Consider the following 22,496-nt stretch of genomic DNA (forward strand, 5'->3'; position numbering starts at 1 on the left):
TGAGGAAACCCTCTCCAGTGTGGTACCCTGGGCACAGTGACTGCTTGCCTGGGTGACCTGTGCTCTGCTTCAAGGAGCTTCAGGAAACGGAGCATTTTCCTGTTCCTGTGGCTGTTACTCCTTTTGTAGAGGCTGCTTGTGAGGCAAAGCTGGTTGAAGGAATTTCATGGGTTCCCCTTGAAGGCCCGGAGCTGTTTCCAGCTAAATATTGAAAACTCAGCAGCAGTGTTGAAGCTGTGGAAATAAGAAGCTCAGAGGATGGCAGGGTCCCAGTCTGAACTCCAAGGCAGTGATTCAGGCATTTCTATGCTGGTGTCTAGTACTGGATATCTAGAAGAAATGAGGTGCCCAAGTGACCTTCATGGCTGGATTTGATGAACTGGTAGAGAAGAAATGCCTTCCAAACGGTGGCCTCACACACCCAGGCAGTGCAAGGACGAGAGAGGCGTGTGCTGGGTACACACACCACACAGGCACCCTCCTGGGATGAAAGCTGTGGAGTTAAAAGGTAGTTTATCTGTATCAGAAGATAGATAAGAAGGAGATAAGCTGTCAGCAGGTACAGAAAGTACCAGAGTCCAGCCAATATCCAAAGAGCTACACAACTCCATATGGACCTAATGAAGTCAATGCATAAAAGAGAGATTCTTTTTCATTAGGGAGCCATACCATGGAGCAATAGTAACATATGTTCAGAGATGGCCACATCTGCTTCTGAGTGCCTGCCCCCCACCTCCTCCACACAGGAAGGTTACAAGTCAGAAAGTAGTGATAAGTCATGATAATTACTTGAATTTGGCTTTGACTCTGCTCTCTGGGGAATGAGACCTCTAATCTCTCTTCCTGATGGACTCCTCCCAGCTTTCACCTTCTGACCCTTCCTGAAGTATCCACATTGGACAGACTGGCTGAGTTGCAACCTGATGTGAGATGCTCTTCCACAGTAGCAAAAATGCTCCAGCTTCTTTTCCCCAATACAACTCAAGAGGGAACCAAGGCAAAATTCTCTTACTGGTCATGAAATGATGATTCCCAAAAAACCAGATGCCCCAGTTTCTGCTGCATTTATTATAAGCTATCACATATCTGGCCTTAAGGTCTTCTTCCATTATAGCATGGTATCAAAAGGTGCCCTAAATATGGACTCATGAACACTTTTGGCAGAGCTTCTGTGCTATCAAGCACCTGCAGTTGTGTGAGGACCCAGGCTCTCAGGCTGGCTTAACATCTTAACCACTAACAAGCTCACAATGACACCAGTTTGCACAATAGAGCAATTCAGAGCTTCAACGATCTGCTTCCCGCTATTTCCTCCTCTGAGTGACGCATTCCCTGCTTCAGAAAGGCTCCTGAAGTCTGTTTGGGAGCCATCAGCCTCGCTGCTGAAAACAAATCAGTTTTCCACATTCTGTTGCCTTTTGCTGCTTTCTCTCCTACATCTCGGGCGAGCGCTCATCACTCCTTGTGCACAACGTCTCCAAACACAAAAGGGAAATCTGGATGCAAGAAGTACTGTTAAAAGTTGTGGTAGAAACAGGGAGCTCTGGAAAACATAATTGTTTCTCTTTTCACTCCAAATGCCAAGACTTGAAAGCGTTTCTGCTTGCCCAGGTAGGTGGATGAGCCGTTGCTTCGCTGCGACGCACACAGATGCAGTTAAATAGTCCCAGATGGAATCTGAAATATTCCCTAGCAGCCTCTTGGGCAGCGAGTGCATTAACTGCCGCAGGAGAAGGCTGTAAAGGCTCCCATCTGGTCATCCATCAACACTTTTATACATTTTCATCAGCAGCCTGCTTGGAGGGAAGGTGTGCCACGTTTCTGAAAATCCAATTAGATGATAGCAGCCAGTTCTCTTTTATCCTCTCTGTTGCTGAGCTATCCAAAGCTTTTTTTTTTAGATTAAAGAAACATCATTTTCCTTCACAGGAGCTGTGCTGCTTTATCTCTAGCATGACCTGTTCTTTTATGTGCTTTATAATTCTATTATTAATTGGGATTTCAACCATTTTCCTGCTACTGAAGTGGGACTCGCTAGTTTGCAATTCCCAGGATCACCCTTATGCCTCTTTTTTCCCAGACTGATATAATTGCCACTCTTCAATTTGTTGATAGTTACTCTTTTGAGAAGAGAGAACTTCTTGTAGCACCTCAGCCACAGGGCTTGATGCCAGTCCTCTCCTTTACCCTGATAGATCCATTCCCTTTGATTCTGGATATGCAGATGTTGCTGCTGTGACTCTCAACACCACAGGCTGGGATGAGCCATCCTCTTTTGCAGCCTGATTTTCTATGAGAGGCTGAGAGTTTTGGGCACCAATGTTACTGAAGAATTGTTTGCAAAGCATGGAAAACTCCCAAGATCTCCAGAAGTAATTATAGCCATGTTACCTTAAAAGAACAAGGTTCCCTCTAGTTTGGGTTTTATATAAAGGGCATTTTAATAGCAAGACTTTAGATTTCAGGTAAATAATTAGTGTTTTCTCCAATATAATTTTTTTTTTCCTAGGCATTACATGCTGAGGATGAGCACTTTGATATAGTCTTTATTGATGCTGATCAAAGGAACGCTGTTAACTACTACAGCTTTGTCATGGATAACCACTTGCTGAGAATGGATGCAGTGATCTGTGTAGAGAATACACTCATGAAAGGACAAGTCTACCTGGAGAACATATCTGATGAAAATGTACTGGCTGTCAGGAAATTAAATACAGTGATTAATTCAGATCCTCGTGTTGAGCAGGTTAGTGCAATGCAATTGGCTGAGGTGCCCGTGGTACTGTATCTATGAGTTTTGCAAAGTATTCCTTAAAATGTTTCTTTTGTTGGTGCCATTATCCAGAGGACCTAAAATGAACTCAAATTTTATTATAATTCACCTCACTTGAGCTCTATGTATATGAGTTTCTATATTCAGAAATGGTCCCTACTTTCTGTCTGCATCATATAGAGTGTTAAAGGCAAGATAAAAGTGGAGCACTTCAGAGTGAATAATCAGCTCTACAATACAACCAGGGAACTGTCACTCTGCTTTAAAGGCTCTGGAGGTTGTAGGACATCACCAGCACAACAGGAGTCAACAAAGTCCTACTCCAGCAGGAGAAAAAAACCAAAGAAGTAGGATGCATAAACATCATCCTGTGGTTTCAGAGGGAAAATCAGACACACACCCTCCAGAGCGCTGGGAGTAGATGTGACTGATGCTACCCCAGGGCAGTAGCCACCAGCCTGCCAGACTTGCTCTCATGCCATGGCTGGGCCAGGGTGGTGGAGGGGCTGCTGTGGCTGGGGGGGCCACTGAGGATGGCTGGGTCCCTCCCTGTCCTCCTGCACTGTAAGGCTGGTCCCGTGGTGGGACAGGCGAGGTGTCACCTCCATCCCACACCCCCCTGCCATAGCTCTCCACGGCACAGGGGGGTAAGGCTCATGCCTGGAGGGTTTTGGTGTGTGCCTCAGGGGCTTGAGGTCCTTGTCTATCTGCAGGTTGGACAGCCTCTAGAGGTGCCTCCTGTGATCCTGTAGTTATTCTATCATCAACATAATGAATGTACCAGCAGCAGCAGCTTTGCTCTGTAGAAGAGGGAAAGGTTACTGATAGTTTCCATGCACTGAGTCCTACTGCAAGTCATTCAATGCATGTAAACGTTGTCATCACATCTCATGTTCCAATGGTTTGATGTTGGTGTTGAACCTCCAACACTGAGCACAGCTTTCTCTACAGTGTCATAATGGTATCAGAGAAGGCAGGTGTCAAAACCCACTGACATTCATCTGTGGGTACAGGACAGATGTTCCAGCAAATGCTGAAGAACACCAAAGTGTTGCTATTATATGGTTTGCTGAGCTCCAAGGATAAGACTGGAATATCCTCATGATAGCATTAGCCAGGCAGTGGAAACCCAGAAACCTCAGCAGCTGGCACTGATTTAGAAAAGGGAGAGACAAAATTGCATTTTTTTCCCTGGCATTTGTGGAAGCCATGAGTTTGGAAGAGGAATGTGAGCAGATACCAATGCCTGGCATATTTGTGTTGGGAGGAATTTCAGCTAAAGCACAGCAGTAGTCAAAAAGCTACTATGGCCTAAGGAAGGAAGGAAGGACTATCCTTCATGTCAGTGGAATCTGGGTGAGAGGACACCAGCTCCAAAGCGATTGAGAACTGTGTCTGTGTCACCTTTGCAGATAATTCTACCTGTGCAGAATGGACTGAGCATCATTCGAAGGAGCCCAGTACCTCCAGATGCAGTGACTGAACCCAAGGTGTGTATTTCCTCTCTGTGAACACTTTAGGGAAAATTTGGACTCTGCTGAGGCCAATGACAAAATAATTTTCAGAGGTTTGGTGGCAGGAGCCCAGACTCACATTCTGCTGTGCCATGGTGCTGTGCAGCATGGATTTACCAGCTTAGAGCTTGGCACATATGATCCTCACTAGTCCTGGGTGATACTACAGCTATTAAATGCTCGTTCCTTGTGGAGTCTTTTGGTGCTGTGGCAAACCCCAGAGCAGGTGGCATGCTGCTCACCAAGGGTCTGTGCCCAGTGCTCTCTGGTCCTTCCTGTGCAGGGGAGCGTGGGCAGATGGAGCCACAGTCCAGACTGAATGAACCAATGCAATATTTCTGCAGTAGCTCTTTTTTTTTTTGCCCAAAGGCAGCATGTGATGCCCTCCTGTGGTGTCTGAGCTGAATGTTTTCATGGCTTTAGATTTTGCTTGTCCTGTGGAAAAGATGGTGCTTTTATCTTTCTCCATTTTATGTAGTGGGCATCATCCAGCTGTAATGAAATTCCCAGCTGGAATCAGAATGGCCTAACTCAGTAAACACAGACCCAAACATCCTGATGGCTTTGCAGTTTCTGCAGGGTCCCAAAGCAACACCCACTGGTGATAATTCCTGGCATTTCAAACTCAATATTTTAAACATCTTGTATTTTCCATTTTGATTCCATTCGGGGGGAAATGATGTATGGCAGCTGATCAGATGACAGCTTGGTTTAAGTTATTGGCTGATAGCTTTATTTGCTCACCAGCCTTGTGAAGATGTTTTGATTGCACTCTACTTGAGCCAAATCCTGCCTTTGGAAACTCGTTCTCTTCCTGGAGGCAGCTGAGTCTCCAAGATTTAGCCCTGGGGCTGAAATAACTGGAAGATTTCATGAGTCATATTCTAAGACATTGTACCTGGGACATTGTCTCATGGGAAGCTGGGTCAGGAAATACCATACCCTGCTCTCATGTAGGTGGAGCAGTTGGTGCATTGGTTCCTTCTGCTCTGTTGTCTTCTACCTTGGTGCTCCTATAAACACAAATATCTGCAGTGCTTTTTGACTCGAATTAGCCACATTTTTTGTATTAAATAATAGGCTGAGAGGACACGGATCCCTGTTGGTGCCCCCACCTCCACCTCACAGGCAGAGTCCTCCACAGCTGTCCCTCACTGAGCTCTACCCTTATGGAGCAATGTGTGCATGGTTTTTGTTTCAGAAAGAAGTGGTGAGAGATGATGTCTTCTGGGGCTATAAGAGGCGCCGCATCCTGGACCGTCTGCGTTTGGATGGCAAGGTGGCCTATGTCACAGGTGGAGGGCAGGGCATTGGAAGAGCCTTTGCTCATGCCTTGGGTGAAGCTGGTGCTAAAGTAGCCATCGTGGATCTGGTCCTTGCAAAGGCAGAAGCGGTGGCGTGTGAGCTCAGCCTCAAGGGTAAGCACGGGGCTGCCCTGCAGGTCCTGCTGCACGCAGGCTGGTGATGAGTGCTGGAACAGGCTGCTTTCCTTCTTCAAACCTGGCTGACAAGGACTGAGAAGGGCCAATCCTTCTGTAGAGCCTGAGCAAACAGAGAAGATGTTCCTCACTCAGTCATGCAGCAGCCAAGGCAACTCAGGCTCCACACAGGATGCGTGAGAGGACTCGTTAGCACATACCCTTCTCCCTGGCTCCTCTTCCATTCCAAATGTCTGGACCAGGAGCCAAAACACCAAAACAACATAGAGGTATTGTCAGACTAAATCTCTCACTGTGCCCTCAAATGGAAGCAAAGCCATTTTTTTAAACCTCAGCTATAGTTCCTTCAAACATGCTTGCAAGGTCAGATATAGGAACAAATACTAATAGACGTGATAAGTAAAATCCCAAATAAGAGGTAAAATCCTTCTATTTTAGCAGTAAAACCAGAAAATGTAACATAAAATTGAATTTCCCCCTAGAGCCGTGCTAAGCTGCAATTGTAAAGGGGAAAAAGAAAACTGGAAATATAATTTTAATGAGAAAAGAAAGGAAGTGTTACTCATTTTATAATTCCTTTTGTGAGATTTCAGCTGAGCCTTCTTCAAAGTTCAGTACTTCATTGCTTCTAAAGGTGGAGCTTTACTCAGAAAGTTTTCACATTTCTGTTTGGATAAAAACACCAGTATTTGTTTCCATTCTGACTTCAGAAAGGGATTGGGCCGTAGGAAACCATATTCTCCAGCAAAAACAGGACCTGCAGATGTATTTTTGTCACCCAGTTTCAATCAGTTCTGTAAGTAAGGGGTGAGGAGTGGTTCAGTTCTGGTTTTGATGCCAGCCTGAGGAGTGGTTCAGTTCTGGTTTTGATGCCATCCTGAGCCTCCATGGAGAGCATCTTAAACACAAAACCTCAGTCCATACCATCCCAGCTCTAGAAAGCAGGAGGCTCTTTACACTGGTTAAAGCCTTGATTACTGGTCTGATCCCAAATAATGACCTAGAATAGAAAGTGTCCAGCTCCTAGCACAAATTGTTGAGTCATCCAGTCCCTCTTACTGAAGCTTTTCATTTTCTTATGCATTAAAGCCATATGGCCTGGGTACAAAGTAGCTGTGCCCTACAAGTTAACTTGCCTTTTGGACATCATCTCACAGGGAGATCCTGCATATCAAGTAGAGCTATTCAGATAGAAATGGGCTACTTGAAAGAGCCACGAGACTTTGGATGCCAACAGCCTATTGGAAAACTAACTTAATTTATCTCCAGGGCATTTTCAGTAGGAGTTTGATTATCCATCCTTCAATAGCTGCCCTACATCTCTGCTGCTTCAGCGGCGGCCTGCGAGCCTGGAGGAGGTGGGGGGTTACAAAATGCACTCGGGGAGGTCATGAGGCGTAGCAAATATTATTGCAGTCTAAAGGAAAGAAAAACCTCACTTCTCAGGCTTTACACATCTTTATCCTTTGAGGTCAAATCTTCTCTATCCACTTGACCAGTGCAGCTGGTCGGGGCACATCTATTCTACCTCATGACGGTTTCTGAGGCTTCGAATTTATTGTCATCCCTCGTTGGAACAAACCCCAAACTTTGTAATGCTTTTTGTGAAAGGGAATTATATCCAAATGCCTGTTTTTGGAGAGGATCTGAAAAGGTCAGGTTTTCAATCTCTTTCTCTCCAGAGGTAACTAGAGAGTCTAGCCCAGACCTCAGAAGCTTTCCCTTGAAAACTATTGTTGAAATCAATATGTTTCCATGAAACATTTTGGCTTCAAAGAAGTAACATACTCTGTTGGAAATAAATTTTGACAAAAAGGTTCAGCTAGCTTCACTCTCAAAATATTCACAAGTAAATTGAAGCAACCATAGTATTAATACATAGTTTTCCTGCTATAATAAGCACAAAGAAGCTCTGACTTCCACCCCCCTCTCTTTGGTTGGGGATCTCTAACTCAGAGATCTTCTAAGTTGGAAATGCAGTGCACCAAGTCCCATAGTGATATTCTTTCAAGACATTTTGCTTACCTTTCTTAAACCTGCTTTACTTCTTACACCAAGGAGACCTTTGCTGTCTTTTGGGATGGTGTCATCATTTCATGATGAGTTTTACACATCAGAACTTCTGTGATCTCAGCTTTAGCTTTGTTAGACAGCTCGGGTGTCTGTCCCTTGGCTACAGGGGTCTTTGTTTTTAGATCCTACGTGAATACCTTTTCCCACAGTTGCTAATGGATCCTGACAGAACAACCAAAAATGATGAAACGTAACCAAAAATTCCTGAGGGTTACCTTCCACTCCATACCCCTCTGTCTTTGGGGGGATTCACTGCTTGTACCTTAAGGGAAGAATTAGCCTGATGGGATTTTTAAAATGTGCATTTCCACTCTACACTATGCAAATGCCTTCCCCACAATGTCACTTCTGATCTTCCTGTCTCTATACAAGGTATTACTGCCATTTACACTGAGAGACCAGAGATGAAGCCCGTGGCAGGGGGCCGTGTGCCTGTCCCCTGCAGAAGGGCACCTCAGGCACCACACGGATGCCTCTCCAGCATGGAGACACTGGGCTCCTCTCCTGCCCCTCTCATCACAAAACTGCCTCCAGGAGCATCACAAAACTGCACTGAGGACTGTAGATGCACTGCCACTGCCATGCATGTAGCACAGTCACGTGCTGCATTTCTTTCCTCCAGCTGGGACTATAGATTTTAAGCTATTTTTCCATGGTTTATTTTATTTATTATTTTTGACAAATGGTTTGGGGGGACTTCAGAGAGACAGCAAGTGGTTTCCTCCCCCTCTCTCAGAGTGCAGGGATATCAGCTGAATTGATTAAGGTCAAGTGTGGGACTCTGGTTTGAAGTAAGCCTGCCTTCATTGCTTCTTCACTAGACACTCGTGTGTGACACCTTTTGTCTTGTTTTTGTGAACTGTTGTATCCCATGAAGCCATAAATGGGGTGAGAGTTGGAGGGCAGGTGAAGAGCCTCATTCTGTTACCATTAGTAACAGGCTTGCACCCGTTTTGCCTGTAAATTGAATAAGAAAGATTGCAGCAGCTCCCTGTACGTTGCATGCCTTGATAACAATTAGGAGGAGCAATGGGGGCTCTCTGGCTATTCTTATTCTTTCAGCATATTTAGCATAAAACCTGTGATAAAATAAGAGGTCTTGTGTTGTGGCAGAACGTGCATTCATTTTTGTAGGTGGCTATACTACGTGTCTTCCTTTGAGGTCCCATGGCCCAGTGTGGGGAGTACCTCAAACCAGCATCACCTTGGGATGTGAGCCCTGGCAGGCTCCTGCGGGCACTGGAGATCAAGAGGCCCTTTTCTGTCCAAAAGCCACTTTCCTGTCCTGTTCTTCAAACATCACTGGGCACTTACTGCTTTGCCTTGCTTTCATGAGAGCCTTCATCTCAAAGCTTCATTTTGTGAAGGTCTTCTCCTTTTCTCTTAGGATAGGTTGATGAGTTCTAAATTTATCAGAATATGGTCTCTAAAAAGAGACTCAAGGGGAATAAATTTTACATTCAGATAGAAGTAAAAGTTTTGCTTTAACAGCTGGAATTTCCTACCTGTGCACTGCTTGCTTGTGGCTGCTGACCTATGCTCAGCCCCAGTGGCTGCCTCCCTCCTTGTTAGTTAAGACCCATTTCACCACTGCCCTTACTGGTGTAGCCTTGTTTGATTTTCAGGATGGGTATAATCCCATTGGCATCAGATGTCTCAGTAGGTTGCTTATTTTATTTAATAATAAGGGCATTTAAAGCTGATTTTGATAGTAAATTAAGGGAAGCTCTTTACAGATCAGCACTGGTGCCAAAGTCAATGCCCGGATTTTTTCTAGGAACAAAAGCACAACTTCTGCATGTTTCAAATCCAGTAAATCTGTTAACTTCTGAACGTGTGCATTATTCTGGTAGTGTCATTTACAATAAATAAGGCCAGGCAGCATGATGACCATACCTGAGAACCTGCAGGCATTCCCAGTCCACTCTCACCTAAAACTGATTTGGTTTTGTCTGAGACTCCCAGTTGTCTGGATGCCGTTTTTCATTCCAGGAGCACTTTCTTGGACAAATTGGTTTGATTTCTGCAGCATTTTTGAGGGGAACTGGCATAAAAACCATCTACACAGGAGTGAATAAAAGTGTCCTTTGGTTTATCGTGTTCTTGAGCTGTTACCATCCACCCACGAGCGATGGTCTCTGCAGAACTGCTCGTGGAGGGGGAAGCTGCAGTTGTGGGTTTGGACAGAAGATGGTGCAGTGTTCAAAGCTTCGTCCTGCTGGAGTGACAGACTCCACTCAGAACCTCGGTTTTATATTTGCCTCCAACAAACAAACCAGCTAGTTACTTTATAATAACAGTATTACAATAAAAGCATCCATTTTGCAGAGAAATGTATTAAGGTGGCACATATCTATATTAAAAATAAAATCTGTATACAAATTAATAAAGAAATATAACTTAGACTTTTCCCTTTCTCTAGGAATCCTTGTGTTAACTTGCTGATATTTTAACACAGGGATTAAAAGCATGGCCCTGGCAGCAGACATAAGCAAACCCAAGGATGTGCAAAGGATGGTGGATGCCATCGTGGCACGCTGGGGCACGGTCCACATTGCCTGCAACAACGCTGGGGTCAACCTGAACTCTGCCAGCGAGGACACTTCCCTGGAAGAATGGGACAAAACTTTCAACGTGAATCTACGAGGGTTATTTTTGTGCTGCCAAGTAAGTGTGAAATGCTCGTTTGGTTTGGTTTTGCAAACGGGTGATAATTTTTCAAGGCATTTATTTTAGCAAGACTTTATAGCACTTTATAATCACGCTGAAATTGGTCCTAGTTTTGGTGGGGCTAAGGAGAGATGTGCTTCGTATCAGTCACAGATTTTTGTCAATACTTTCAAAAGCAGTTGGTACTTATTGGCTGCCCAAGCATTTAAGAATGGCCAGATTTTTTAAAGGGTAGTTGTTTGGCATCCTGAAAATCACAAAGCTTTAGGGGGCCATTCCTATCATCAGTGATCATTTTGGAAAAATGCTGCCAAAAATAAAGAAGGTCTGAGATAGCAATGGGATTTTTCCTGCATCAGCCATTTTTATACCAAGTTTTTTTTTTTATATGAAGTGCTTAAAAAAAAATGTCTTAGCACATAAACTCTTCTGAAAGTGAAGACTAATTTATTATCATGTCATTATTAGCACAATCACAAAAAGGGTCACTGGTCTTTCCTTTAATTTCTGTCACAGGCTGCAGGCCGCATTATGCTGAATCAAGGATATGGGAAGATAATTAACACAGCATCTATGGCAAGTTTAATAGGTGAGTGATGAGAGCTAACAGTTGTGCTTCAGAATCCATATTTTAATTACTACCGATGCTATTTGAATCAATTAAACCTGTATTGGGAAGGAGTAAATCACTGACATTTTGTATTAGAGGAAATGTACTACAAAATTTTTATTGATATCATTTTTCAACATTTATCTGTCCTTTATGTTTTAGCACACTTATTACTTTTTATAGAAGAGGTGGAGTCACCTTTTCTGACTCTGATGCACTGATGGCATGGGAGGGATGCTGCTGCACTCCCCAGTAATTCCAGCCAAACACGTTTGAGTGCAGGAAGCTGTGCCCCTGTGATGTTTTGAAGCCACCCAAAAGCTTTAGTGCTGATTTTTTGCCCCAAAACCCAGGGGTTTTATTTCATTACCGTTGCCAACAGGTGTCTCCACCAACGGTGCTGAATCAGCAGAGTCGTCGAAAGCGCCAATAAACCATTGTAACATATGGAATGAAATCCCTACTGCTGAGCTAATCTGGAAGGCAGTTACATGCTGGTGAACTGAGGCCCATGTAACAAAAATTGATCAATTACACAAATTAAGCATAGCCCTTTAGGAATTTATTTTATTGGTCTGGACATCTGTTGCAGTATTGTCCAAATCCAAAAATCAAATGGTGCCTCGGGTTGCCAAGTTAGGCAAGAAAATCTAGTAGCTATAAAAGTACAACTGCAAACCCCTGTATTAATATCATGTCCATCTGCTGAATGTTACATAAATATGCAGTCTTTTTATTTTCCTTGGGAATAACATTTATTTTTACTGTGCCCAGTTTGACATTCTGTGACATTCTGCTCAGTTTATTGCACAGTAACTTTAAATGTTTCTTCAGAAATGCATTTATAATGTTGTTGTTAATATTTTTTTCGAGTGTCTTTACCAGCTGTTTTACTTATGCTTAAACACAGGCACCATCCCTCTGCCCCAGCTTTGTAGAGTTACAAAATCTCACAAAGAAAAATAGTTTTGAAAAGAATGTAAAGCTTTAAATTTCAAATGCCCCAGACTCTTGGGCTCCCCTCTGCACAGTGGGGCTCTGATCTGGGCTTGGACTGTCACTGTCCACATCATCATCGCAAAGCAAAATTTATTAGGAAGCATTCCACCCTAGAGAAAGTTCTGGAGCTCTGGACATTGGGATCAGCTGGTTTCTGCTGGCTTGGTGCACAGCTCCCAGCCTTGCTCTTGCATCTCAGAAGTGCTCTCCTGCTTAAGGGGGAGACATTTCCTTCCAGGGCTTCTCCATCAGTTCTGCTGAGCCAGGAGGTAATGCCATTCCACCACAGCATCCATCCCAGCCCCAACGTGGGGCTGCACCTCCTTGGCTGACTTCTCCAGTCCTCTGAGACTCACATGGGGATCAAATTTGAGGACTGTATAAGTCCTGGAGCAGGAACAAACATTGGAAAGCAACTCTGAGAGCAGCCTGGAAGGGTCATTGCAAGATGTGTTTAAATGTCATTGAAAGTTAATGCATGCTAGCCCAGAAGTTAAAAGACAAGGAGATGTGTTTACCTTCTGAACCTGTTTGAATCTTGGCATGGAAAAAATCTAGTAGTTATAAAACTACGACTGAAAACCACGATGTTCATATCATGTCCATCTGCTGAATGTTAAATAAATATGTTGGTTGGTTGGTTATTTAAGTATGTTGGCCAACTGGCAAAGTATGAAATGTTTCTAGAAATAGTTAGGGGATATTTTTTTGTTGTTGTTGTAGGTTGAGTCCTTCTTCAGAGATATAGGGAAATGAGGAGACATTTAACAGGGTAGGGAGGCTTTTGTTTGTGATTTTTCCAGATATACTGCTCAGAATCAGTTTTAATTAATTGAAGATAAGCTGCATACATTTTGCATATGTGCATTTTGATGCTGGTATTTCACTGGAATTATTCCAGACGTATGCTTCAGCAGTGGAGATGGGGCTGCTGCAGCTCTGTGGTTTGCACAGGTATAACTCTGATCTGTAGTTTTTACAGAGAATATCTTCAGTGGTAAGTGGTCTGGTCTTCTCTGTGTTCACCTTTCCTTGACATTACATGGCTGCTTCAAGGTCAAGGTAGAAGCTTTATGCACTGGACAAAGTTCCAAACAAGTAGTGTTGGGTGTTTCAAATGTAATGCAGCTGATGTTGTCAGCATTTTTGTCTCCTTCCCTCCCATCTTATTTGTACGAAGCAGGAGTGAGTGTCCTTCCTTCCCAGAAGTCTTACAAACTCAGATTTTTCTGGTGGCACTGCTGAAGGCATAGCTTTATTCACAAGCTCCAGCCGTGTTGTGGGTGAGTCTAGAGGGTTGCAGAACTGCTCTTCTGTCTAGAAGAGACCAGCTGAGGTGAGGGATGAGGAGGCTGTGCAGGGTGTTCAGGTGCAGAAAGCCCATCCAGTGCCAGAGCTTCACAGCACCTGTTGGCTTCTTCTTGGGCTCTTCCAATTGAAAGGGGTCAAGTGTCTCTGGAGGGGTAAAGTTAATCTTCTGAATTGCCTTCCTTGGATACTCTTATGAAGACAGGAGCGTTTACATGGAATGACTCTCGAAAACTCCATCTCAGCCCCCACCCCAAATCAGAAAGCTGATTCTGATAGCTTGCAGCAACTTGCTTTTCTCACCCATGTGCACCAGAGGTGCAGAGCCAGTGCCAAAACTCTTATCCTCTTAGCAAACGCCAAATGATTTATCACAAACAGACATGTTTGGAAAGTTTAGCACAGAACTGCTTTTGGGAGGTTGCAAGGTTAACTACCGAAGTTGTATGTAACTTGGAGCTGATGCATGGCAATTAATCAAGAAATTACTTCCCACATCTTTTTGAGAGCCCACCCGGCGCACTGCGTCTCGGGGGCAACAGGCACACGCAGAGGGCAAAGCAGTTCTGCTGGTCAAAACCTGAATTTCTTCACATTGAACAAAAAATGAGCACAGAATAAATGCTGGCAGAGGGGGGTCATGGTGGGAAATGCTCTTTGTAGCAAGAAAAAAGCCTCCAAATTCTGAGCAAACCTTCAGCACATGCAGAGAAAACAAGAAACACTAATTGTTGCTCCTATCATGTGTGTGCCCTAAATCTATTCTCAAACATCTCTGTTCAAGCCAAAGGTCCTTTTTCACGTGCTCAGTAATTTGCAGCAGGGCTTCTGGCTCTTTCAGAGTTGGGATGGCTCAATTTGTTTCCACCCTTTAAATTGACATACTCAAACCCAACAGTTTAAGTCAATGCAAGCAATAGTGGATGTGTTGGGACACCATGGACGGTGGTGGTGGACAAACGAAGACCAATTTAATGCCACCCACCAGTGCTGCTCATGTGTTTTTATCCAGATGCTGTGGGGTCTGCCTGCTGTGCCTTACAGAAATGCAGCAATGCACTTTCCCCCCTGGTTCAGTGCTCCCTACCCTGCAGGCTACAATGGCTTGTCTTTGTCACTCCTGTTTTCAGCACTGGTTTTCCCCACCCTCCCTCCATGAAAGAATCAGCAGCTCAGAGATGCTCAGCACCAGCACGCTGCTGATCACGGATCGGTGCTTTGCCTTGGATTTGTGGCAGCCAGAAAGGTCCAAGGAGAGGCACTTGGTGGGTATAAATCCCAGCAGCTGGCCCAGCTTGGTTGGACTCCTGAGGGTTTAAAGCACTTTACACCCCCTGGAGATTTGTCCTTAAGTAGCTTTCCCGGGAACATTGTGAGTGTGAGAGCTGATGGAGGGGCAGAGCCACCTGAGCACACAGCACTAACAAGCTTGAACATTGTAATTAGCAAGCCGATCATTTTCCCCTCTCTGACTGACATGTGACATCTTTGAAACATTTTCAAAAGCTTCAGATTTTGAAGGTGGTGGGTGTTCTGAATTTTTGGGATGCACCTGTGCTCACAGCCACACAAACACTGATTAGATAATATGATGTATTTGCTTCAGACTACGGATAATTTAAAAATTAAGAATAATCTTTCCCAAGAAGCTATATATAATCTGTGTACATTAAATCTATTATGCATTTACAATATATCATACTATATTATGCTACATTTTAGTGTATTGTATCATATTGTGTTATTTTGTATATCATAAATGATATCATTATGCTATACACCGTGTTATTAATATTACAGTGTACAAGTATTTTGCATATAATATAGTATAATATATTATGCTACATGATATCATATTGTACCTATTGCATTATTTTATATTATATTATATATAATATAATTCTATACTATGTTTTATTACTATTACAGTGTACAAGTATTTTGCATATTAACACACAGATGTGTATAGTATACGTATGTGCATGTGTGTATATGATTATTTCTCTTTCTTGGGAGTAGTCAAATATTGCATATGTGTGTTTAATACATTGTTTTTGGCTTTGTTCAAATATGGAACCTTTCATTTATTTTTTTTTTCCATTTTTTTAGCCCAGCTGCTGAGGCAAAATATTAGACGGCAAAATATAGGTGTAGAATTTTGTGTTGTAAGTAGCTAAATTCTTGTTGTTCCCTGCCTAGCGTGAAGAAAAACGGCCAAATAGTTCATCTCAATGCAGGTAATTGCCCACGTGGTGCCTAAGCTGTCTTAATTTGTGGAGAAGAACTAATTTCCTGTTTGTGAATCCCTCTAGTCCCGCACCCGCAGAAGCAGCTGGCGTACAACGCCTCCAAAGCCGGGGTGGTGAAGGTAACCCAGACACTGGGAACAGAGTGGATTGACAGGGGAGTAAAAGTCAACTGCATTTCCCCGTGAGTAAAACATAGACTCCTTCTGAAAGTACAAAGAGAATGAAATGCTCTAAAAAGCTCAATCGAATGGTATCTCGGCAAATAAAGTTTCTAATTAGCAGGTGGATTGCATCCCTTTTTATGTTGTCTTTTCCTTAACAAAGGTTTAAATACTTAGAACCAAGCCTGCTCTGTTGCTGTGTATACTCAGGGATTTAAGAAGAGGTTTTAGCATTTGATAATAGGTTTTCCAACAGTGTGAAGGGTAGTTTTTAGCATTTCTCTTCCAGATGAAATATTTCCTTAGTCTGTCCAAGCCTTCTGTGGTGAAAGAAAAGGCTTTTGACACTTAATAGACAATACTTCTTTCCCCTTTTTACTGGAGACAAATATATAGGCACTTAAAAAGCCACATTATACTGCTGTAATTGAGATACTGTTCAGCTCTGACAATCACAGGAGGCCAAGTGTAATTTTGTAAATATATATGTATTTATTACAAATTACATTTTCCTTATTTTTAAAGGCTTAAAGCTGTATGGTTTATTTTATGGTATTCACAAAGGAAAGGTTTTTTTTTTGCCACGTACGCTTGTTCTCTCCCTGTTCCTCACACACGTACCCAACAGTCATTTTATTAAACAATTAACAGAGCTTGATAGTGCTGAGCAGAAACCCAAGTGGATAGAGTTAATTGGAAGCGGTCAAATTCCGTAGACCATTGAAGTCAATCAGAGTAAGTAAGAAGGGCAGGATTTTAACCCAGGAGTTAAATTGTAATAATGAAGATATAATGTACATCAAATTAGCAAAAACAAATTACATATTTTCATCCACAAAGTGGAGTAAAAAAAAAAAAATTAAAAAAAAACCCTCACAGAGCTCAATGGCAAGTGCCTCTGGTTTTACTGTCGGTCTGCTCTCCACTTCCTTGTGCTGTCTTCCTTATGATTATTTATTACTAATTACACCAGTGGCTCCAGCCATCGCTCTACGTGAGCCACAGATTCTTTAAACAGCATCTGACTCTGTAATGGGATTTTCCCCATGCCAATGTTATCAGCTTTGCAGTAGCGTTCCCACAACTAGTGCTGGTGAATTTACTCTGGCTTTCGGGAGCCAGGGGAGATGAAGGGAATTAGGGAAGCTCAGCAGGACCTGGCAGGAGCTGAGTCTGAAAACACATGGATAATCTTTACCAACAGAGGTGGGACAGTAGTGCCACATTCACAGCAATCATGAATAAGGAGGCTCTCAGTTGAGGAATTACCCATTTCTAGAGGGTTTACATAAATTTAAAAAGTATCTACTGAGTGATCAAAACTCTTTGTTTTCTGGAAGTTGGAAGCATGCACTCATGTTTGAAGTTATATTTCTGGAGGCAGTTGTCAGAGCATGGAGAAAAAATAGTCACGCTTCTCTGTTTCTGCTTTTCAACCCAAAACAGGGTTGCATTTTGATCACTCCTACCTGTCTGCAACTCTAGCTCAAAATCCTGCAACAGGAAGAGGAGGGTTTTCTTTGTGGAGGAAGGGACAGAAAGGGTACGCAGAGGACAAACCTTTTGCTGTCTTTAAGGTCCCCCACCCTGGGCAGAGCAGTTCTCCCTGATGCAGCAGGGACCAGGACTGAACTGAACTGCTCTTCAGCCAGAGTTTTCCTCCCAGCAGCTCAAAGCTTTGGCTGAGCCCCTTGGGCCAGGGCTGCCCAGAGAGCTCTGGGTCGTATTCAGAGGAAGGAGCCTCCAGCAGTTTGTACAGCTCAGATCCCTCCTCACCACAAGCAAAAGCCACATAAGCTTGAGGATGAATAAATATTCATGGTTACCCTTCTGCCTCTATGAGATGATTTGGACCCATGCCCAGAGACATGGCCCCCACAGGTATCATTGTTGTGTCTCTTGACATGACTCACTGAGGAACAAGAGCATCTTCATCCCACTTGTACTTAGTACCCAACACCAGGCACTACCTTCTATGCAACAACACATCTGTTGATGCCACCAGAGTACTTTCCAGGGCTGAAAAGTGTTCCAAATAGACAACAAGTCCTTCAGAGCATTGATGCCCAACCTAGCATGTAGTCATCCTATACCAGGAGGGGATTTTGAGGAGTGTGAGGAGCACAGAGGTAGACACAGGGCATGATGGTATCCAGGGTAATCTCTGCATAAGTAAAATGTGTGTGTCCTTAAGTATTTTGCCCCTTCCACTCACAGTTGCATTAATGCTTGAAGACACTCTCAGCCTACCTCTGTCTGAAGCTCCAAACACTTCAGTCTGGCATTAAACATTATTTCACTATGCAAACCTTTTGGCCTTTTCCCCCTCTTCCTCTCTGGTCACTTTTTATCAACTTAATCTCTTAATGAGTGCATAAAACTTATGCAGAGCAATGCATGAAAGTTATCAATGCATAAAATGTTATGGCAGAGCCCTTAGGATAATTTATTGCATTTATAAAATTGAAGATTCAGGCTTCTCATGCTGGCCAGGCAAGCTTCATGCCCATGGGGAGAAGGTAGCCAAGACTCCCTCGATGCTTTGGCTGAACTTTGCCTGTTGCTACAAGCAGCATTCAGTGTCTCCATGTACCATGGAAACCATCCTCAGCCTTTCTGCCACCACCTAGTGCAACTGCCTCACACAGAGGGTGCCAAGCAAAATTAAGTAGGTGCTGAAGTCTTCCCAAAAGGGACTTGGGGGCCAGGCTGCAGAGGTGACCTGCTTCTGAATAGGGACCTTTGCAGAGCAGTGACTGGTGGCTGATGCCTGACTGCCCATGGAGTAGTTCAGTCCCTTTGCTGGTCCATGCAAAGCGTGTAGGGTGTGATGGAGCAGGGCACTTCTGAGGGTCTCTGGTTTTTGACATCTGCAGCATTGGAATGCTTCGTTTTTGCAGCCATTGCACTGAAACAGTGTCCATTTTTGGGGAATAATTGTATCTCCCCACTTGGTTTGTGAGGCATTAAATGCCATAATGTGGTGACCTTTGGGATGAACAGCTGGAAGCTGATCTTCAGCTCAAGCCCCAGCCCCCCTACCAGGCCAGCTTGTCAGGGACCTAGTGAAACTCAGCAGTCCCAGGGAATGAACAATGTTCCTCACTGCTGGGCTGCAAGGATATGAGCTTGGGCTGTGGTGAGCAAAGGGGCTTTGTCCCCTGCCTGCCTTGCTCCCTTGAGATGGTACGGAGGCAACCACACGGTGCTGTGCCAGGCTCTTAGCCTGGTGGGTTTGAAGCATCAGAAGGCAGGCAGAGCAGGATCCCTGCAGGTTTTGGAGGTACCCTGTCAAAGGGGAAGGAGAGGCAGAGCTGGCAGGAGGAGCACCCCAGCATCACCTGAAGGCATCCCAATTAAGCAGCATTACTATCCCCATTAAGCAGCAGTCGTTGCTGGTAAGTATCTTGGACTTAAATCTTAATTCCATGGGAGATGTCCCAATTAAGTGGATCTTGTGATTAAACACTTCCTGATTAAGTGGAGTGTACTTAACTCATTCAAATTAATAACTCATCTGAAAGAAATCAAGTTACACACAGATGGAATCTTTTTTTTGCTCTCATTTGGGGATTGAGCTCATGTAACAATTCCAGTTAAGTATCTGGTAAGTGATATTTTTCCTAATGTGTCTCTCAAAGTGGAAACGCTTTAGGCAATTGGGTTTTTTGGTCTGGTTTTGGTTTTGATTTTTTTTTTTTTTTCCCTAACATCTCAATTGTCCTGTGTATCAATAATGAAATATTGATGCTTATATCTAACATTAAGGAACCAGCAGTTTGATATTACATTGACATGCAACAGAAAGTACTGATAGGCTCAGCACTGCATACGAGATGAGGTAGGGAATTAATGCATTGGCAGTTGTCTTTGCTGGAACTGGTTAGGAGCCAACTAAAATCTGCCTAAAAGGGTTCGACAACATTAAATTGCCCAACTTGGCACCAAAGCTTTCCCAGAAGATGTGTAGTATCAATGACATGCCTAATATTTATAGTGCCATCAGTATGTGTGTTTGCAACTTTTAAGTTTCGCGCTACGTTTTTTTTTTTCCTTTCTGTAAAAAAAAAATTTTGCCACAAAGTTTTGTTATGCATCTGAATTTTTGCTACTGGAAGTGAACCTGAAGAAAGGTCCAGTGAGAGGCACAGCGCTGTGATTTACAGGTTGTGGTGATCAGACCCGAGACCCTTTTTTCTGAACAGATTGAAAAGCGTCCTCTTTTTAGCAAAATCTGTTATGCTGGAGGGCTGCGTGTCATACTCCCTCATCTGTGTTCCCTTGGGGTTAAAACATATATGTAAGTTGAAAAACTTATAAAATCAGATGGACCTTATTCTGATCTTTGACAGTGTAAAGCCAGAACGATTATGTTGATGGTTTTGTAAGCTCAGTGAGAAGCGCGTAAAGGAAAGGACTCCAATATATTTCACGTCTGCTGTTCAAAGCACATTTCTCTCTGAAGAAAATTGGTTCTCAAGGAGTTTGGGAAAGCAAGGAGGGAGACTAGGGGGGCTGTGCTTGGGGGAAAATAACCAAATTATCTGTAGTCCTGTCCTGGAATATATTTGATTTTATTACGTTGCCGGAGCTTAAGTGAGCTGCATCGCTCAGTGCTTCTGAACTGCTCTGGCATTTATTGACAATTACAGTAAAAAATAAAGCTGATTTTAAATCCTTCCTGATTAGTGAAAACAGAAATGTTTAGGAGAAAGTCTGAATTAGTTCCACTTCATAACGGAGTAAACAGCAGATTTCAACCTTCGTTTGAAACAAAAGGTACATCTCATACCCAGAATCCAGTGTGTCTCAAAAAATGATTTCCTTGGAAGTATAAATTGGGATGCCGATGAAGTTTCAGAACAAAACGGGTATTTTTATACTTTGTTCATTTCATATTTATCACTAGCTTGTTTGCTAATTTTCATTTGCAAGAGGCAATTCTTCCAGCTAACTGGCTGCCTCAATGGGCCACTGATTTCTTTGAAGTGACAGTCTGTAAATATGCATAAAAAAGAGATGCAATTAGCGTGTGTGTGGTTCAGTGCAGCCTGATTTCATTGGCAAGTTTACCCACAGTGTTGATAAGCTACATTATCTAGAAAATTGGCCGCTGAAAAACAGCACCTCTGATTGCCAGCAAAGGTTCCAGATAACAGGGTGCTGAAGAGAAATATAATTGAGGTTGAATATGTTAACCAAGGTGTCACATGCTCCTTAGAAGCGCTAATTTATCAGCATGTTGGAATTTTTATTAACATTTGGAATGCATTTCTACCACACTAATGAAGTGGAATTGGCAGTTCAGGTTTTAGTTATTGTCATTTCTGAGAAGTTAAATGTAATTTCTCGTTAGACACAGTTATGTAAATATATTTGTTCAGGGGCTGAAAAAAATTATACATTTCGCAAAATACAAATATGTTGTTAAGGAGGAGTGTGACAAATCAGTTGCAGTGAAAGTCATAAAAGCCAGCCAAATGTTCACCCTGCATTGTGCTTCCTGGAGCATCACTCATTTTTAGGGCACCTGAAGAAAATGAACTTAGCAGAGTTTTAATGAATGGTGTAGTCGCTCATTAACAGAAAAGAGGCAAGACAGGTGATTTGTTGGGGTATCGGTTTAAGGAGAATCACCCTGGGCATCTTGTGCCTTATCTCTGCCTCTCCTTTTCAGTGTGGAAAGGCTCTGGTGCCCAGAAGGGTGCTGGCTTTTCTTTCCCCTGTTTTTTGACATATGGGAAGTTGGGCTGTTTCCAGTCTCTGGGCTGTACACAAGCACACTGTGTGACTTTATGCTGCAAAGCGAGGAGAAGAGAAATCAGTAGAAGGACGACAGTTCCCAAGAGCTGTGACAGACCCAGTTCAAGGCGCTTTTGCTTCCAATGCTATGCTTGTTTTCTACTAAAAAAAAAAATAAAAAAAATTAAACTGATGATACAATGAGTAACCTAAAAGTAAAAGGGTACTGCTATTAGCTAAGAAGATAGTATGTGTGTACTCGCTTTAAAGAAAACCTCTAAGCCTCCCTGTTGGCAGCAATAGGCAATATTAAATAGAAATAAAAGGCAGTAGGGCCTGGAGCATCCCTCTTAGAAGGAAATGCTGAGACCCCTGGGGGTCTTTAGCCTGGAGAAGACTAAGAGGGAGTCTGATCAATCCTGATCAACAGCTAAAGGGCAGGAATCAAAAGGCTGGGGCCAGACTGTTTTCAGTGGTGTCCAGTGACAGCACAAGGGGCAACGGGCACAAACTGGAACCCAGGAAGTTTCACCCACACAGGAGGGAGAAATTCTTTGGTGTGAGGGTGCCAGAGCCTGGAGCAGCTGCCCAGAGAGGTTGTGAAGTCTCCTTCTCTGGAGAGATTCCAAACCCTCCTGCTTGTGATCCTGGGCACTCTGCTGTAGGTGACTCTGCTTTAGCAGGGGTCTTGGATTAGAGGATCTCCAGAGGTCCTTTCCAACCCCTGCTATTCTGTGATTCTGTGAAAGAAGTGCTACCAAAGTTTGCATCACGACTTCCAGCAGAGGCGGAGCAGGTCCGGCGTGCACATTTTGTGCAATTTCTGTGCTCTTCCACGGTTTTCCCTCTGAATTACCATCTCAACAACCTCAAAGCGTTGTTTTCCCTTCCAGGGAGAACCCACCCCTAACCCCTCGGTGCGTGTGCTTGTTGCAGGGGCATCGTGGACACGCCGCTG

General features: G+C 43.4%; 1 protein-coding gene across 1 annotated transcript in view; it reads left to right on the top strand.

Annotated features, from left to right (window-relative positions):
- Positions 1–22,493, top strand: part of LOC103776755 — a gene marked incomplete at its 3' end in the record, with an annotated part of 35,175 nt that extends 12,682 nt beyond the window's left edge. The window contains exons 5-11 of the mRNA XM_008944280.1: positions 2,510–2,746; positions 4,186–4,233; positions 5,447–5,705; positions 10,258–10,466; positions 10,986–11,058; positions 15,699–15,816; positions 22,475–22,493. Coding sequence (XP_008942528.1) covers positions 2,510–2,746; positions 4,186–4,233; positions 5,447–5,705; positions 10,258–10,466; positions 10,986–11,058; positions 15,699–15,816; positions 22,475–22,493 — 963 coding nt within the window. The remainder of the gene's footprint in view (positions 1–2,509; positions 2,747–4,185; positions 4,234–5,446; positions 5,706–10,257; positions 10,467–10,985; positions 11,059–15,698; positions 15,817–22,474) is intronic.
- Between the last annotated feature and the right edge of the window lie 3 nt (positions 22,494–22,496).

This window comes from Merops nubicus, unplaced genomic scaffold (assembly GCF_000691845.1).
Source record: "Merops nubicus isolate BGI_N331 unplaced genomic scaffold, ASM69184v1 scaffold8047, whole genome shotgun sequence".
Lineage (NCBI taxonomy): Eukaryota > Metazoa > Chordata > Aves > Coraciiformes > Meropidae > Merops > Merops nubicus.